Source organism: Anopheles coustani, chromosome X (genome assembly GCF_943734705.1).
Source record: "Anopheles coustani chromosome X, idAnoCousDA_361_x.2, whole genome shotgun sequence".
NCBI lineage: Eukaryota > Metazoa > Arthropoda > Insecta > Diptera > Culicidae > Anopheles > Anopheles coustani.
The window spans coordinates 11127076-11146787 of NC_071290.1; the positions used below are offsets into that span (position 1 = coordinate 11127076).

General features: G+C 42.5%; 2 protein-coding genes across 8 annotated transcripts in view; one reads left to right on the forward strand and one right to left on the reverse strand.

Moving 5' to 3' along the window:
• Positions 1 to 19712, reverse strand: part of LOC131269499 (aminopeptidase N) — a 232460-nt gene that overhangs the window by 113402 nt on the left and 99346 nt on the right. The window lies entirely within an intron of this gene.
• Positions 941 to 16308, forward strand: LOC131269501 (forkhead box protein K1-like). 7 transcript variants are annotated; one of them, XM_058271888.1, is made up of 8 exons: positions 941 to 1111; positions 11224 to 11420; positions 11484 to 11509; positions 11900 to 12523; positions 12601 to 13216; positions 13324 to 13535; positions 14636 to 14922; positions 15008 to 16308. In XM_058271888.1, exons 4-8 carry the CDS (start codon positions 12039 to 12041, stop codon positions 15148 to 15150), a joined length of 1743 nt encoding a protein of 580 aa, XP_058127871.1. In that variant the 5' UTR covers positions 941 to 1111; positions 11224 to 11420; positions 11484 to 11509; positions 11900 to 12038; the 3' UTR covers positions 15151 to 16308. The 7 variants fall into 7 exon arrangements, with proteins under 7 accessions (XP_058127871.1, XP_058127865.1, XP_058127870.1 ...); XM_058271882.1 differs by having other exon boundaries at positions 11482 to 12523; XM_058271887.1 differs by having other exon boundaries at positions 11484 to 12523; positions 14636 to 14895.

The following is a 19712-nucleotide window of genomic DNA, read 5'->3' on the forward strand; positions in this document are numbered from 1 at the left end:
CAATATCAAAACAAACATTGGAAAATCTGTAAAATAATGCAAATGATATCGTATTTTTAAAGGGAAATGGATGTTTGAATGTTGTAAGATATGTGAAAGTGTCTTAGATCAAATTCATATAGAGTTGTATAGAGAAGGAAAAACCTTCGTTTATGCCATTGCAAGTTTAGAAAATTCTAATTTTTCGATACACTCTTCAGTTTTTTTCTACTTATAATGACCCAATTTTCTGTGAGATAACATTACCAAATTTAGAATTCGCTTCTGACAAAAATATTCAGAAGTCGAAAAATATATATTCAAATTAATACTTCGTAGAAGTTCTGAGTTGGCTTACAAACCAGCGTTTTGTTTTGACGAAAACTCCAACCAACGAAAAAATTCACGAACAGGATGTTGGAACAGGCAGCTTCGTCCTGGCCTGGTGTAGCCAACATTTTGTTAAAAATTAACTTCAGATTATATATGAGATTCTAATAGCTATTATTGCGCTTGCCACCAACAGATGACGCTAGTTCAGGAAGCTTCCGAAAGCTGCAGCAGCTCCCAACATTACGAAGCACCCCAAAAGCACTTGTTTAACACCTCGGTCCGTACGTACGTGTTCAATCCCATAATTCGCTTTGCTTCCATACTAAAACGTTATTAAATTATCTGGAACGATAAATATAACCGCGATGTTGATCAGTTCTGGGCAAAACTAGGTTTTTTTAAATTATAAAATAACAACCACAAAAAAGTGTGTTAAAAGTGCGAGCAAAAATTAAGCGGACCGTTTAAAACGATTCGACACTCGCACGTTGAGGGCAGTGCAACGAATAGCCGGAATTATTGCGATAAAACAAAGATGGCGTGATAGGTTGTTTTTAATCTCAAGTGCGCATTTGACCGACGATAGTACACTAACACATCGATGCCCAACGCCGCAACGCGCGGCGGACGCACACGAATGCTCTCCGCAAAGCGCATTGTTTCTCAGAAGAACGCAAAAGCAGACCCCGGGGGGTGCAACACTGCACAGTAACACACGGTGTGTTGAAACGGAACGTTGTCGGGTGCCGTGTTGTGCGAAAAAGTTAACAAAACTCCGTGCAATTCCAGCTGAAAGAAGGTAATATCGGTTGGGAACACCACACCAAATAACCAGACATAGCTTCGCGTTTGATTTTCGCATTCGCTTCTCGAAATCACCTGCCTATGGCATAGGGCATATTAAAACGTCTGTTGTATACCGGCCGATCGAACCGAATTCGAGATAAAAACGGTAAGGGAAGTTCTATAGATCAAAACGGCAGTTTCCATTGTTAGGTGTATTAATTTTACGTTAGGAAACGTATTCCCTTGCCCGCTTACATCGCGCTTTGCGTATCCCACGGGCATTATTAATGTTTCGCGATGCTTATCACTTGTAGTATCAAATTGCCAAAGCATTGCGTGAAGTGAAATGGCAAGGTGGAAAATGTGTCGGCTCAGAACAAACGGTCGGCTTGTGTTGTGCGTGTGAACATGACTGTGTGTGTGTGGTTTGTGCATTAAAATGAGGTCGGAGCATAACTTTTCACTCTGCGTCTTCATTGTTCTCTTTCTCTATTTTCCGGTTTGTATTTTTGATGTTTTTTGTGATAAACATGGACGCTTATAAAATAATTTAATGTCATTTCACCTACAGCGCGTTTAAAGCTAAAACTCATGCAGCGTGCCTATTTAACGTTAGCAAATATGACAGCAACAAATGTATTCATCCATCGCATCCGGCATCCAAAATCATTTATGCTGTGTCTCTTGGAAGCATAATTTTGTGTTGCTCTCGCATACCAGTGTTCGTGTGTGTCTTTTCGGCTCGCCTTCACAACTCACACATAAGCACGCTGTCGGCATTCCTCGAACCCGGTGGCGAAGTGGTGGGCAAAAAAGTATAACAAAAGACAAACAATGTCTTCATAATTATGTGCACCGGTGCCTAGGGTAAGTGACTATTCGCTGTATCTATTGCAAACGCCAAATACGAAGAATGCTCAGGCTTCGATGTAGTATTTGCGCATTTAGCACTGCGTGAAGCGAACTTTCCGAGCAAAACTGATTTTCAAAACAGGTGTTTGTTTATCAAACGCGAAGAGCTCAAAATGCACTAGCTGATTGGCAAATCATTGGGATTGGTGCATCAGCCAAATACCAGCTCTAGTAACTTTGGAAACGTACTAATATATTTTAAAAGTACAAAAAAAATATTTACCATACTAGTACTGAATCTAGTACTAGGACATAAACTCGAGAAAATTTATGTTGCAACTGATAAAGTTGTAAATATGGCTACCATGCCATGTGCTGATAGCAGAGACAGCATAAAAACTATTCTTTATGTACCAAATAACAAATAGTCTATTATGTTTATGTTTATTCAGAAAAAATAAACAATTAAGAAGTAAACTTCTTTTACCTATTGTAAAAATCAACATAGTGTGAATAGTCAACAATATTAAATAAGCATTTTTTGTGGCCGATCACTATGAATGAAACGTTGGTACCATGGCATGGTTGAATCATATTTAGGCAATATATTGCTAGTAATACACATATATAAATCAAATCAAACTGTTTAAATTATGCGCTGATGAAGGATACATGGGCAACACCAATTTACTCCAAGCATCAGGGAAACTGGGTTTGCTTATGTTTGTATCCAAGTTTCTGAAAAACTATTTGATAAAGGACAAACATGGTACGTAGACAGTTTTTATACATGCTATGAGTTAGTTTTGTTATGCTTGAATAGACAAACTCATCTTGGAACAACTCATGAACATCAAACATAATTGATTTTTCTTAGCTATCATTAAAGTCTGGTTTTTCTTTTTGAATAAAAAAACAAATACGGATAAAAATGGAATAGATTGAATGAATTAATAAATTTACTTTGAAGTTCGAGAAAGTCAATAAAGAAGGCGTATAAGCCAAACCGTAATAAATGTGAGTGCAATTAACAAGCAGTTAGTCGCAGCCAAGGCCCAATTAGAATATTGTCGTCACTCAGTATGTGGGCGATCAGCATTCAACGTTTAAATGAAGCATAGAGAATTCATTTAAAAAACAATAAACATTTTTCTGATAACTAAGAAACTTTCGACCTTGTTTTTCACAAACATCATTAAGTTTGTAGCGTACATTTGATAGCCTTTTTTACCGGACGAAAACGCGAAATGTTCGGATAATGTACATTTCCGCACATGTACAACAATGTTCAAAATAACAGGTTGTGAACCTGTATCTCCAAAAATATTCCATTTAGTTTAAACACGTTGGAACACTGAAGGACGATTTTCGAGAGCTTTTATTCACGCAGAATTTTAAACCGTGTCAATGGATACTCCATCGATTCTGACGGAAATCGCACACTATGCGACCAGCAATTTCTCAGATCGAGATCTATGGGCAGGGTATCTTTTCTTCAAAGAGTTTTCTGTACTCGTGATCCGTTGCCTCCCATGGCTAATGCCTATAAAATGCTCCTTTTGCATAATGTTCAGCTTTAATTTTAAGACAATTCATAAGATTCGATCGAGACAAGGTACCTAAAAGAGCACGTGAAACAATATTCAGCGATGTTTGGTGCAAAACATGTGCGGAGATGTATATTGCCTCGCATAACACAGTTTCATATATGTGCGGACGTCTTCAAAGCTGGTGGAAATGCTTCAGTTAGATTCGATTCCACTCGAACGCTTTTTTGTTATCTTGGCAAGGATGGGAAAAATATAAACAAACAGACATTTTCCTAAAAATACACATACATCTGTGTCGGTTGGTAGTACGAACACAGTAGCGATGATAGCGTAAATACCGACTGTATGTTGCTAGCATAGAGAAGATGCTCAGATTTAGGATGGATAGGTATTTGTGCAAGTTCCTACATTGTCAAGTATGTTTTCTAATATTTTGCTCCTATGCTTTGTTTAGATAAAGTTTCGATGTCTAACGAGCACGCAATGAAGCAAAAACACACACAATCCGTTGCCTCAAATGTTTTGTACAAGACATTTTGCTTTAAGGTGAATAGTTCCATTTCAAAGAGAAAATAGCTAAGATGTGCTAGTTTGTGCCGCTGTGTTATTGCGCTTAGAAGAAACAGGAATTTAGCAGAATGCAAGGGACAGCTAGCTAACGCTATTCGGGCGTCGTTGAGACAAGAAAGAGAGAAGGTAAGCTTGCCACAGCCAACTTAAGAAAGCAGGTCAGAAGGTAAAAGAAACATTGGACGAGAGACAACATAAGACCGAATAAACGAGATAGAGCCTTCTCCATCGTTGGGTTTCAAAAAACACGAGAATAACCAAGTCAGTTGTACGTCCTCCGTAATTGTGTGAAGGCTTGGGGATCTGCTTGCGGTGACATGTATCAGGTCTCTACCTCTTCGATCGCTGTCTAAATTTACGGAGCCTCGAGTAGCAAAGAACAGAAGGCAATTGTTGCCCTGGAAACGATCAGGGGTGCGCTGTTTTTTTTTTGTTACGAGGTGGAACTACATTTGATAGAGAAAAAGAAGGTAATGCAAGGTTCAGTGCTTAATTTTTTTTTGGACGCACGTTTTGTATGCTTGGTTTTCTGGAGGTGTTCCGACGCCAGTTTTGCTCTACTGTTGCAATGTAACAGATATTTTCCCAATGGATCATATTAACATCGAATCACAAACAACTCACAGTACGCTGTGGAGTGTTTTAACAAACAATGCATGTGGTATACGGTTGTCACATGAGTGTGTTGCTGAAGCTGAGGCTCGGTTTGTGTAAACGCATGTGTGGAGCTCTGTGATCGTCAGAGATGCGGAGGATTTGTTTTAGGTTTGAGTTTTGGTGAAAAACTTGTAACATTACAGTTTTGTTCAATCGGTGTGATTTTAGGCTGGGCTGCGTTTGCCTTTCGTGCAAAAAGCCGCAACTGACACAGCAGCGCTCCCCGCCACCGCGCACAGTATTCTAAGCGTGTCGTTTTCATCACATGTGCTGTCAAAGGCGGTGAAGGAGTACTGTCATTCAGTGTGAAGCTCAACAATCGAGCAGGAGCGACTTTTATAACCTCTGCAGATATCGAGGGCTGCATACAAGCGGACAATACTAGTGGTAGAACTAGAACATTGCATTTAGTCTGCACCGTGTGTGGTACGTTAGAGTGGAGCCATAGGACCTTCATCCGGCATTGCTGGGGAACGTTTAGAAAATTGTTGGATAGAGCTGTTAAGCTAGGTGTGTAACAATCGGGTAAGGTAAGCAAATAGAATATTCCTCTGTCAGGAGAACAGGAGTGCGCATGCGTGAATATGCTGGTTCGTCGTTTGGCATAGGAGTGAGAAGAAGGCCACGGAGATTGTGGGTCAGTCCGTAAAAGCCATTGCTGGCGCGCTGAATAAAAACGTGGTGTAAGCATATCCGTCCCCGGGGTGGCAAGGAAATAATAAAAACAAAACAACGAACGCGACGAAACACACACAAACTGAGACGCTCACACGCGCGCTCGCACACACACATCGGTTCACGAAGTAAAGCTGCAAACGTCTTAGCATATTCAAGTGTGGGCAAGTGTTTCGATATGCACCGGTGGGACAAAAAACGTCAAGATTAAGGAATACACAATTTTGTTGATTGTTACAGCTTCCCCTTTGTACTTTGCACATCTCTATTTATGTGTCTTACAACAAATTATAGCTGGTGATGTGTTTTGTAAACGCATGCTAAGGATGGAAGTACATCCGGGAAAACAACCGATTTAATCCACTCGCCTCAAGTCTGTTCCGTAGGCTGTAAACCGGTAAACCGGGCAGTTTAAATGAAGTGAATAATAACGAAATGTAGAATGAAACGGAATATGCATGAATGGAGCATACATGTACAGTAGGTCCCCGCAGTACGCTATACTCGATATACGCGAACTCGCAATACTCGATTTTTTTACAAATGACAGCTCATAGCGTTTACCGTTGTTAGTTGAGTTCTGATTAGTCAATTTTGCTTTGTTTTGGTAGAACGAGGTTTTTAATACGCAGCTTTAAACACCCTTTTAAAGGCCATGACGGCAACGACCTGTATTACACACAGCCTGAATCAATGCTTGGTTGTTGTTTCATTAAGCTGTACAATTTTGAAACGATAATCTTGATGCGATTAATAAGACATCAAATAATAAAAGTAGTCGGAAGAAGTGTGCTATAACAATTAGTGAAAAGATAGAAATAGCAAAGGCGTTCGAGCAAGGAAAGAGTTATGCAGCAATAGCCCGGCAAAGAAAACGACCACAATCAACAGTGCGGTCCATTATCCAAATCAAAGATAATCTGCGGAATTCTGCGAACGGAGTATGGTCACTCGGAAACGTAATGAGATAATAGAAGAAATGGAACACTTATTAGTGATTTGGGTAAAAGATATGTTAAATAAGCGGTTTCCTCTCAGTGTCAGTGTCTCATATGAAGTGTAAACGATATGGCAGAGGAAATCCACAATAAGCTAAACCTCGATATACGCGATAGCGTTCGGTCTCAAACATTAGCGTGCTGCGGGGACCTACTGTACTTTAAAACATACAACAGGCGTAATTTCCAAACGTCATGTGCCGGACGCAATTGCTGTTAACAGCAGTAGGCGCTTTTCGAGCAGTTTTGTTCGCAGACACATACGTGCACACACATACACGCGCACGATGCGTCACAGCAGCAGCGCCTGCTTCTGTCAGTTGGAAGTCGACTGTTGAATCGTGTGCTGCGGGGTACTAATAGCTGAGACTGTTATTGCGTTTATTCGGAGCTAAATAATAGTTTAAACATTCGTCTTCTTTCGCATTTTGATCAGGGCTCTCTCTGGTGGTGTGTCGTGATCTATTAGTCGAACACGCGAGTGTGCAAACTCTGTCCGTCGCGCGCGCCTTTCCTGTTGTTAATATCGCGCCCGGCAAAAGATCCCTAGGTAAAATCAACGTCTCAGTCAAGGTTAACGATGGTGACCAATGCGCGCGAGGAGTAGCTCAGAAATTGAACCTATCACTTTCCGCTTCTTCCGGCGCGTCTCGGTTTCTGTAAGTAGATGGCAATAGCTAGATTTGATCAATAATCTATGTGTGGTAGAGCGAAGAGCGAAGCGCCCAAAATTTGGGTTGCCTCGGGATCAACCAACGAAGAATCATCGAGCATGTAAAAGTACTGCTGTCCGGAAAAATACGACAACAGCTGCTGCTGATGCAGTCTGAGGAGGTCATGTTTATTTGAAGGGAAAACGCAAATTTGCCTTTGGCCGCACACTTGCCGGAACAGTCCAACTCCCGGCAGAATTTTTTTGCCAAAGCTATTGCAGGAGGCTGACTGAAGGGAAGGAGCAAGATGTATTAAATGCCGAATGGGTGGGAGGGGGTGAGCAAAGAGTGTGATGAGGAACGGAAGGGGAGTGAAGAAAATACGCGAGACGCAACTTATTTTTCGCATGTTACTAGGCGCGCGCGGCGTGTGCGTGTATGTGCGCGCCGCGAAGTAAAAATTGTGCGTATGCGTATCATTATACCCATACCACCGGCCTGACTCACCGCACACAGGGGGGTTGGTTTGTAGCAGGAGACCGGCCGCAAACCGTAAATCGGTCCAACTCCTCCGGTTGCTTTGGTTTGGAATACCGGATTGCTAGCATCATCGCCAAACAAACCCCTGAGCGGGGAGTGAAAACAACAAAAAAAGGGTTAAAATGAACGTATTGCATCACATACAGAACTACGTTTCTGCTTTGTGGGAAATTTATGTGTTTATGTTGGTACCACCCGCACAGTGGGCCGTGCGTAGAAGGTGCTAGGGGAGTAATTGTAGTTTTTTGTATTAGATGTTGATGCAGCTGCGTCGCGTCGCACAGTGCTACTAGTATAGACAAACATATTGTGCAATGCCAATTTTTTAAAAAGATACATTTCGATACTTGCATAATATCAATGTTTCGTCTTCGATGTTAATTTTCCCCAACAAAGCGAATCGTGAACGCTAAAGCACTATAGTAAAATATACCTAAATGTTGTACAGCATTTCTTGCTACAGCAAAAGAAACCTTTTTTGACATACTTTTGTTTAAAAATATGATATTTTAGATCGCGGCTCGTGCGGCCCACTGTGCACTGCCATGTCGTTTTGCCAAGTGTGTAGCACGCCTGAAAACTCCGCTGATGCAGCTACTAACATCACATGGAATGCTTTTTTTTCCCCATACAAAAGCAAAACAAAAAATGGCACAGATGTGTTGATGGTATGGTGCTATATAAGCAGGATTGTTTTTTCCTGCTTTGTTTTGTACCGTATCGGTAGCATTGAGTTTTCACATAGTGTGCCCTAAAATGTGTTCTTCGCGAAGCGAGAAAGGCTTTTCTTGGTCCTGCACAAACCACCGTCACCCCTTCCCTTCCCGTGTGTTGTGTGTTATTGTCTGTCTGTGCATGTGGGACGGCTGGGACAGTGCCGGTTTTGTTTTTTTGATTGAATCAATATGATGAACGTCATGTGCCGCTGCGATACGATACGGGGGTATATGTATATGCACAATCCAACGGTAAAAGAAAACAAAACTTCACAAACGCGGTGTTGTTGTGGCATATGGCGAACACCCCTAGCTTTCCGTCGTTCCGTGCGCGAGCACACACACTCTTTCTCTTTCTCTCCCTCTCCCTCTCGCTCGTTGTATGCCATTTTAGTTAGTGCATGTGCATCATGTGCATAAGAGAACGGTGCCAGAGGGGGATGTGCTGTACAACCTTCCAGCGAGACGTGGGAACGCTCACTGGCCGGCGAATAAACAGTAAACAACCGACACGTCGGAACCGTTGTCACTACCACCCCGCCCTTTGCACGTCGTTTCCTTTGCATCGCATTTAAGAGGAGGAAGCCACCAGGGAAGTGCATATAAAAAGTGCATTTACGCACACTTGAGCGACTCGTAATCAGTGTCGATACTAACGGGAGCCATAGATGAAGTCTAGCAATGACATGTATGTCGTCTGTTGCGCACCTTGGAAAAGGCAGGGTAAAAGAAAAATATGCCCACGAGAAATGACCAAAGCAGCACCTCCTCACGCTCATTGCACTACATAAATGGATTGCTTGAGTTTATCGTTTGCACTACCCTCGCCACTCTCATCATCCTTCCCCTGCTCCTCTGTTGCAACTGTTGTTTGGTTGTTTGTTCGGTATTAGTTTATTCCCAAACAAGGAGCAACGGGAGAGACAGAGAGGGAGTGGTCAGGACCGGTACAGCCACCGAGTAATTTGCCTCTTTATTTGCGTCCTCGGTTAGGTCGTTAAAGAAGGAAATCTTCATTTATACACACACACATACCAAAGCGATTAATCCTTTATAACCGTTGGTAAAGATAAACCAACGAACTTGAAAACATATGCAACATCATACCCGATCGGGCCGGATGCTATGGGACGACACGGCGACAAGTTGGGTGCAAAGCTCTTGGAAAGTGTCCATGTGTTCTATGGACGGTGCCGGCCATCGGCGCCACACACATCATGCTGATGGTCGTTTCCTTCGACCAGCACCGAAAACGGCTTTTTAGTATTTGCACAGTGGTTGTCCTAATGGCATTTTATACGCTCTTCTTTCAAGTTATATCTTTTTTAATTCATCGGGACACTTATGAGTCAACTTTCTAACCGGCGTAAACGGCCCGGCCGTTCCGGATCTAAAACAATAATTGATTTTGATGGAAACTTAATGCTGTTATTCTCATTATAACATTCTATTTATGGATTACACATAGTTTCCCGTTGACACCGGTCGACGTTTGTCTGTGATAAAATTTATTTCTATCCCAAACGATACAATAATACCTGAGTGGTTTTGTATCTTACAGATAACTTAAATAATTGTAAATGTTAAATGTATTACTTTCGAAAGCAATAGAAAAGAAAGTTGCCTGTATATTTCACCTTTGCTCTCCCTCTCTCATATTGTTCCCGGTCGAACATTGTCATGCGTTTGCATCACAGTTCAATCATGGAAATAATATATTTGTTGATCACCGCTTCACAACTGCATTATTCATTGCCTCGACCACATTTGTTTTCCTGTTCGTACGATTCCAACTATATTCGTTTTTTAGATTTTGATATAAACTGTTTGATTTCACTGATATTTTTCATATCAGTTCAAATTTGAGATAAAGTGTTACTACTGACATATTGCAAATCAGTCTGAGCGTTGTCATATGCAAGAACTTCAGTAATACGTGCCTTTACTATTTTCAATTCATACACGACTAAGCCAAACATCCATTTCGCGAGCCACTGTGCTTCGGTGAATTTGAAAGCCCCCCCAATGGAATGGAGGCTGTGGAGGATCGGAGCGAATAAACACACATTGCACCAACCCGAATTGAAGCGCAACGAGACTGGTGTTTGTTCAGCCAAGCTCCAAGATTCCCATACGGCTGGGGTTGGAGCGTGTGTTGTTGGTTGGATTAGGGTTGTGTGGATCTGTGAGCCGCTGCTCCCACCGGAACCCCCTTGCCTGTGGATGTGGACAGTTTGTTTAGGTTAGGTTTGCCCCACTGCATATGTTTGCACAATGCTCTGCTCCTAGCTTCCCTTGCCCAAAGGCACTTCATTGCGGAATCGTCGTCGTCCGGTGGTGTTCCCAGCGAGCAGTAACAGGTCCTACAATGTTCTAAAGTGTTTTATCTGGCTCGACTTTGGCTGTTTGGATGGAAGCACAGCGGGACCGCTTATTTTCGTTGCACAGCAACACTGTCGCGCCTTCGAAGCAAGTTGATATTGCTGGTAATAATCGTGTTAAACCTTAATAACCGTGCTAATATCGGTCAGTTAAGATTTAACACCTGTTTTAATAAATTAATATCAATCTTGAATGGTTGAAAAACTCAGTTTTGTACGATTTTTACGACATCAGGGGGTAAAAAAACGGGGAAACAAAGCAAAACGAGAACGATGATCCAGCGGCAGCGCGCTCAGGCAGAAAAGGCGGAAAACAACCCGAGCGCTCAGAAGCGTCTGCCAGCCAAGTGTTTGCAACAGAAATCAAAAATAGCATTCGTCCTCCCGCTAGACACAACTTCTAACCCCCACACCACCTCCGAGGCAAAAACAACGGGTCTTTTGCGGGAAAAATAACAGCGGCATCCAGATTAATGTTTTCGTTTTCACTGATGATTGTTTGTCCGTTTGTTTTCTTTTTTTTTTTATTCCAGCACGTTTTTGCGCAGCGTTGACGTCGGCATCAGCGTCTACAGTTGTATTGCTTTGCACTGCAGCAGGCGGGTTTGCTGATTGCCTGCAGTAGTTTCTCTGCAGTCGATCCGGCATGCTGTAGGCCGCACGATGCAACTGGTAGCCACGGCAGGAATGTGCTAAACAACAAAACACACATCTGTGAAGCAGCGACAAGGTATGAAACGTATAGTTTCCTTGAAGGAAACACTTAAAGTAATCCTTTTTGTTTATTTTAGAGATTCCTGGAACTGTTCCGAAACTCTGGTAAGTCCCGCTACCGGTGAGGCTGGTGAAGTGAGGTTACTCTGAAGTTTATCAGAGGCAACAAGGCGAGGGAGTCAGTGCAAGGATATAATTGACACACTGTCACGAGCGAACTACTGCCTGTGTTTGTAGAGTGTGTGGGTGAGTGAGTGAGAAAGTGCGATAGAAAGAGAGAGAGAGAAAGCGTGAGAGAAAGGGTGTGCGTGCGAGAGACAGGGGCTGCGGTCGCGAACATACCAAAAAAAAGGGGGTCAGTATGTCCAGTGCGGCGCAGGACTGCATGACTCCTCCTCGTGGTGGTGATATGAAGCTAGTGGTCAAGCAGGAATCCGTGTCGCAGTCGCCCGCGTCCATTAATATCAAGCCCGATCCGAATGACTCTCCCTCCAGTGGCAGCAGCAGCAACAACCGTCACGTGTTGATCGCCGGCGGCGCCGCAACCAACTATCAAAAGCACCAGCAACAAGCAGCTCCCGTTCCGTCAAGCAACAACTACCATCTTCCATCAAACTCGTCCCGCGCGCGGCGAATGTCCCCGTCGTCGCCGGTGTCGTCGCCCTCGCCCACCCCGCCGCCCGGCCCGTCGAAGCTCAGCAACGGGGCGGGCAAGTCGGCTGGGATCGCCCCGGCCGCCATGTACACGATTGAGGGCGGCGCACCCGCTGCCGCCGCTGCTGCGAGCTCAACCTATAACAGTGCCACGATGATGGCGACCGGCGGTGGCCAGGGTGGTGGTGCCAGCAATACGGCCAATTATCACAACTTCATCGGTCGGCTGATCAGCAAGGACAACATGCTGCTGATCAGCGAGGACGTGATCGAGGTTGGGCGCAACTCGTCCAAATCGCAGGTGGACTTCCACGTCGGCAAGAACAGCTTTATCTCGCGCAAGCACTTCATCATCCAGCACGACATGAACGACGAGTTCACGTTGTTCTGCCTCAGCAAAAATGGCGTTTTCATCGACAACGTGTTCTACCGGAAAAGCGATGAACCATACAAACTACCAAAACTGTAAGTGTTTGAGCTCGTCAAGAGCATCCGCAACATCAATTTTCTCACCTGTTTTGCTTCACTTCTGCTCAATACAGCTGCAGCATTCGCTTCCCAAGTACAAATATAAAAATACAGTTTGAGAATCTGATCGATCAGGCCAACAACGGCATCATGGTGGACCTGAACGAGCACACGCCAGTAGTCGGTGGTGGAGCGATGGGTGGTGTGCCGCTGCACGCCGGCTCTGTTGCGGGGGCCACGATAGGCGGGTTGTCGAATCATCACCATCACCAGCAGGCGGGCGGAGCCGCCGGTGCCAGCATCGGCGGTGCTGCCGCCGCACACCATCATCGCCGCGGTGGCAAGCTGCCGTCGTCGAACGTCATCTACGCGCCGCTCAAAATTTCGATTCCTTCCGAGCAGGGTGCCGGCTCGAGCGGCGGTGCCGCTGGTGGAGCCTCCGCCACTGGGGGCTTGCTCGGCGATGTAACCGTGCGTGGCCAGGTACGAGTAGGCGGTGGTGGTGGGCACGTCGGTGTTAGTGGCAGCGGGTACCCATCGCCAACCGGTACAATAAGTGCTGCGAACAGCTGCCCCACTAGTCCACGGCAGAATACGCACGATTTCCCGCAGTACAGCAGCGCCCACCATCATCACCATCACGCCGGCCACAGTACAGGCGGGGGTGGTAACAACAACAATAACTATAATGTGAGTTCAAACCCCCTTGTCACCTGCGACACACGGGTGTTTACACGGTTTTTACACGATGTTTAATCGCTCTTGCTTTCTTCTCTCCGATTTCGCACGCACCGTAGGAATTTCAAGCGCCCGCCACACAATCGCTGGAAAGCGACAAACCGCCGTACAGCTACGCGCAGCTGATCGTACAAGCCATTTCGGCGTCGCCAGAGAAGCAGCTGACACTCTCCGGGATCTATTCCTTCATATCGAAAAACTACCCGTACTATCGCACTGGTGCGAACAAGGGCTGGCAGAACTCTATCCGGCACAACCTGAGCTTGAACCGGTGGGTGAACTATTGTGCTTAACGCTTCTCCTGATTTGCATGTTAATCAAAATGTTCCGGCAAGTCCTGATGTTATTTTGAATCAATAGTTTTGAGTTTCTGTAAGTTGTCTGGGTTTTAATCTGAAATTTAAAAAATGTTAGATGCAAATCGATCGATCAGAACATATCAGCTTCATTTGGCTGTAAGTTTTACCTCTCCAATTTGAATTCAGTATCCAATTTAAATAGTTTAGACAAACCTAATGCCCAGTTACATCTATAGATACTCTTTTGTTGAAATAATTTTTAAAAAAATCATAACGGAGGATAATGGTGAGATATTTCATAAAGCAATGTCTTTTGTCGAGTTATGAAAAGAAGCGACATTTTCGATCCATAATTCTAGTTTTCAGTAAGTGAAAAAAACTATACGTATTCTTCGAATATAGAAAATTATGCGTAGTAATTTTCTTATTTTGCATTTCTAAACATTATTCTCATAGCCCTCCGCGATGTTTTTTATGTATTCGTTGAAGTTTTGGTTGCTTATTTCGTTGTACAAATACGTTTATTTTTATATGATTATGAATTTCTTTTTTGTAACTGTTTTCAAATAATCTCTTGCTGCCTCAATACACATTTATCCACCATTAGAAAAGCCTTTTCAAACACAATTCTGCGAGGATTGAATTCGTTCTGATTTATTATTCTTGTTTCTAGCAATTTGTAATATATAGAATTCAAAGTGGTTGAAATTTGTAATCGTTTTTGTAATGCACAAGTCAAGAAAACTATGCCTTGATTGTAATGAGGTGTTATCTTATATTTTTAAACACTTTCAGAAGCCTTTTTGTGACGTTTTTGTTCAAAAGTGTATGAATTGGGGTTACTATATGAATATGGATTTCTGTTTTTGTAAATGCTTTAAAATAATCTCTTTCTGCCGCTTTTTTATGGTGATTACAAATGGATCCTCCATAAGAACCATTTTTAAGCAAGACAGTTTAACGTGAAATGGCATGTTTATTTTAATACTACGATTAGTAAAATCATCCAGGTTGCGCTCGTGGGCGAGTCATGTGCTAACTGGTTTCATCGTTGATTTATTTTTAATCCCAGCTATTTCATCAAAGTACCGCGATCACAAGACGAACCAGGCAAGGGTAGCTTCTGGCGGATAGATCCTTCAAGCGAGCTGAAACTGATCGACCAGAGCTATCGAAAACGACGCCAGCGTGGCTCACAATGTTTCCGGTCACCGTTCGGGATGCCGCGTTCGGCGCCGGTCTCGCCCAGCTACACCGACAACTCGCGCGACGGCTCGCCAATCAACGAGGAGCTGCTCCTGTCGGCTCCAGGATCACCGGGACATAATAACAGTGGGTACCCTCCCAATAACCACGATGGTCAGTAGTGTACACGCATGACCACATATAGCATTCCCGTTCGTTAATCCACTCTTTTTTGTCCTCATGTTTGATGCCACGGCAGGTACGCAACAAACGTCGTACCAAAATCAGTACACGGCGTACGCGAGCGCAGAACATGCCGTCACGGAAACGTACGAGGAGGACGAGCAGCTCGAGTACGAGAGTGACGACTACGAGCCGGGCCATAAGCGCCAAAAGATGTAACTCCTCTCATCACCTGCAAGGCATCACCACGGGTGGAGTCTTCACTGCGTGCTCCACGTTACATGCACCTGGGGAAGCAACACCTGGTGTTCAGATTTAGTAATTAACTGAAGTGCAATTCCTAAATTTAACCATTTTCCGGAATTTCACCCCCTGTCCCGTCCCTCTGATTCTCGGCTTCAGCTTCGAATGTTGCAATTGATGTCGTTTTCGAATGTCGCAATTTTAGCAGAAGGGTATCGAATATTTTAAATGGGATAAAACTACCCATTAACAAACCCAGTTTCAGTTCACCGCGCAACGTCATCAGAGACGGGAATGGAAGTTAAGTTCCATTGTTTTAACAGAAATTTTATCGAATACTTTCAATGGAAGAAATTATTCACCAACAAACACAGTTTCAGTTCACCGAAATGGCATCAATAAGATCCTTGAAAAGTCAGATTCTTCCAACATTTATAAATTAATGTTATCGATTAATGTAATAACTCAGTTTATCGATAGTTTACCTGTTTACATCATCAGAGAGATCCTCGGAAAGTGAAATTCCTTAAAGATGGATCGCATTTTTGATGCTCTATGATCTTTCTTCGTTCAATGTGATGTGACTAATTACAGTTCTGAACGCGTTCAGCTCAGCTAGGCTCGTTAAAATGTCTAGTTTGACGTTCTGTTATGTTCACTTTCGAAGGGTTGTATTGTGCATTTGACAGTTATCGTTGCATCCGTCTTGCAAAGAACTTTGTCAAACAGCAAACAAACAGATGAGCGTAAACACTCGCACTTCGCGCAAAGATGCGTTGGAAGGGCAGTAATAATGGATGCTAGAGTTGCATACAGAAGTGCACATCATAATACATCTTAATGTACCAATAGTTATGTAATGAAATCGTAGTCTAGCTAAAGGGGCAAAACCAATCGTCGGTAATATGTAGAATGGACGTAATCCACTACCACCTTCCATGCATTTTTTTGCAAACCAATGGTGTGCCGTCGAGAAATACTCCCATCTTCTCGAGGGTTTTTAATTTTCGGGTTTTAACCAGAGTACTATAACACAAAAAAAATTATCCCACGGGGGTTTTCGTTTATCTCATTTAATTTATTGTTTTTAAAAATAAATCTCAAAATTTATTCAGTTGAATATAAGCACCGCCAGGATCATTGAGGTTTCTTACTGTTAGTACGAAAAGCTCCGATAGAACAAGTGTCAGACGTTATTTCATGATTATTCGCTCCATTGAAAGTCCAAACATCCAAACTAACACTGATGTTCGCAAGATTCACTATGTTTCAATCGCTTTACTGTCGCAGCTGTTGCATTGCTCAATTCGCGTGTTACATTTCGCGAAACTCGCGAACAAAATCCATTTATACTTACCTATTGCATTGATACAGTTGTCAAACTTGTTCTAATTCAATTTAAAAGAAATGCTACTCTTTATTTTGCTTTCAACAGAAAGCTGCTAGCGTTTTCCGTTTTTGCATGAAAAGTCGTTAAAATTTGTTTATTATTTTTAATGGAAACGTTAGTTTACAATAAATTGGTACGGATATACCTTCCACTTCTGTATTCCGCCTTTGCTGGTGGCTTCGTATAAGCCTATCTTCCACTTTAATGCAGGAATAATACGGCTATTCTTCCGGATTGCCTTCAATCAATTTATAGTACAACTAGCTATAGCTGGTGGCGCTAAGCGACGAAAAGATTGTGAATTGCACGTTCGTCAAAGTGTTAATCGAAACAATATCTTGTTCTCAGGTTCCTCGCGGACTCATTTTCATTTATTCCCTCCAGCCACTAGTTGAAAATTAGAAAAAAAACGGTGCGAATGCATATTGTTATAGCTTTCGCGCGTTGATAGCTGTCTAACGCACATGTCCACGCATAACAGATCACATGGAGAGAATTTTAATTTTTTTTTTTATTGATTCATTTTGTTCGATAAACTTGGTAAATTGAAACATTCGGTTTTTGTTCTTTAATGTAACATTAGTGAATTTTTCAAACCCATTAGCTGTGAAAAACAGAACTTTCCTAATCGTCTCTCAATGACACGAAAAAAGAAAATCAAATGCAAATAACACATCCGCACTTCAGGAATTCTAGGACGAGCTCGCCTATCGTTTGTTGTTGACAGATATAATAGTCTCAATCGCTGGTGAACGCTTGTGAAAATTGATGGCAGAAAGCGTAAGGTACAAGGTGTAAACGAAAAACAAACCAAGGAACTCATCAAATTGTTGAATTCATCAAACTCTAGTATATATTTACCTACTACAGATAGTAGTTTAAGTATCGCTGGTGTACAGGAACCAGCAAACAAAAGAAAACAGAATAAAACCTTTTATGTAGGTTACACGTGCAGTTCGCCAAACATTCAACAACAAAGCAAACACGTGTAAAGTTCGCATTTTAAAAATTGTTTTGGTCACACTTATTCAATCACAACAATTTTACATTGGCAGTGTGTTTAGCGATTCAAAGCGCGAACCTACTAGATACAGCATAGATAGAAGGTAAAACGCAAATCATATTTCGATTGTATAAGCATAACCCTTTTCCGTTCAAACATTATAAAAATGCCCCAGAAAGATAGTGTAGGGTTACTTTATTTATTTATTTGACTCCACAATTGCGTTGCAGCTGGTAAATGAATGTATGTTCGAGTACTGCGTACATTTACGGAAAAAGTAACGTCAAAAATTCCTGTTTGTTGTTTTTGCAAACCAGTTCAATGGTCTTGGGTACCTGCGACGACCATCCATGTACAGAATATGGCCATGCCTTAGGTAAATTGAATGGAACTTTCTAGCTCTGGTAGTAATGTTTGGCGGGCTATAAACGAAAATGGTTCTGCCATTAGAAAAAAAGCAACAAGCAGAGCGAGATAGAGAGAGAGAAACAACAAATTAGATGAATATCTTTGCGAGTCAGGAAAATATTGTAAGGCAGTAAAGTGTTGAGCACCTAAGCGACCCTCATCCTTACTTGCACGAAGAAAGCGGGGTGTTGAAGTAACAAAAATTAACCATCGATTGGATTGGATGTTTTAAATCATGCTTATGTCTGTAAGATTGTCCGATTGGTGTACCTAGAGGAAAATATATAGAAAAGAAACAAAATATGAAAATAGCACACCAACTAATATCAATCAGATTGATTCCTTGGGAGTGTGTTGATGAACAGATGCTTTAAAGTAACACAAAGATATGTTATGAGTGGTCCTCGCCCCGGGGCAAAATGCCATTGATAATAGTACTTCATGTTTGAGGCTTTGGAGCGATCCGCTTGGGGTGAAAAACATACTGGCGCTAGAACGGGCAGGGCGAATATATACGCAACAAGTCGTACAGCTATTTAGTTTTTTGTTGTCTAGGTACCCGCACGCGTCGGGAAGTGAGGGAATGTCGCGATGTCGAGCAGCGAACGACACAAATGCGAAACAGATTAAGGAAACACCCATCACAAATGCACCACTCCTGGACGAGGTTGACTCGCGATAAACTCGCTCGACAGCTGCTTGACCGTTTGGTTAGAGGCGGTGAATCAGTTCACAACTCAGTGTGTTGCCCCGTGGGTATTTTGTTCTAGCACAGTATATTACCTACGTATCTTTTGGAAGTCCTTTGAAACAAATATCCCCCTGTAACATCCTCACAGGAGTCATCGTCGTATCTCGATTCTGTAACATAGATGTTTAACCGGGCCTTAAACGGACCTCTCAATGGCTCGTCTATCGTGGTGTAGCTGTGTGACGGAATGGAAATCGAGTCAATGGAAAGGACTTATAAAAATAGGATAGGAGATCGTTTATTAAGAAAATTAAAAGATAAAGATTTGATATAAGGGAGATGATGTGAGATTTAGAGATAAGACTCGGTCTCAGAGTGCAAGATTAGTGGAAGATAGAACATCCCATCGTGAGTAACATTTACAGATATGCATATACATACGGAAGCCACATACATGACAAAAAAATGTATAATGGTGGGAACATATAATCAGGGCTAAATTGTAAGCATGCTTATATGTACAAGTGCATTGCATTCTGGTAACTGTATATAAATACGTGTTTTACTGTACCTTTATAAAAATATTCTGAATTGATGAAATTACTCCGAGTAAATCCTAAAGCCCCGGTTTGTAAGATTCTTCTTTGCATAAAAGTAATAAATGAAAGAAAGCTGCGCGAGCAGGTAAATTAAAGTTTATAATTCCAATGCAAACCGAATCGAGGAAGTCTAGTAAACATTGGCCAATGTTACGATTCCATTAAATATTTCCGGTCCACACTTTCTTTTGGGTGGGTAACCGATCGAAAAAGTGATACATATTAATCGTAATTTTGAACTGAACTTCTTTTGCTGTAGAAGCGACGAAGTTCCTCTTCTACTCTGGCTAAATGATCGTGTTCAAATATGCCGGTCGTAAAGGAATCTTAGGAATCCCATTGTTTACCCGGTTATTTAGTCTTCTCGTACAAGGATGGGCCACGTTCCTCCCTCGCGTAACATCTAATCCTCTTCTGTACTGGCGAATACTTATTGGAGCAGTACAA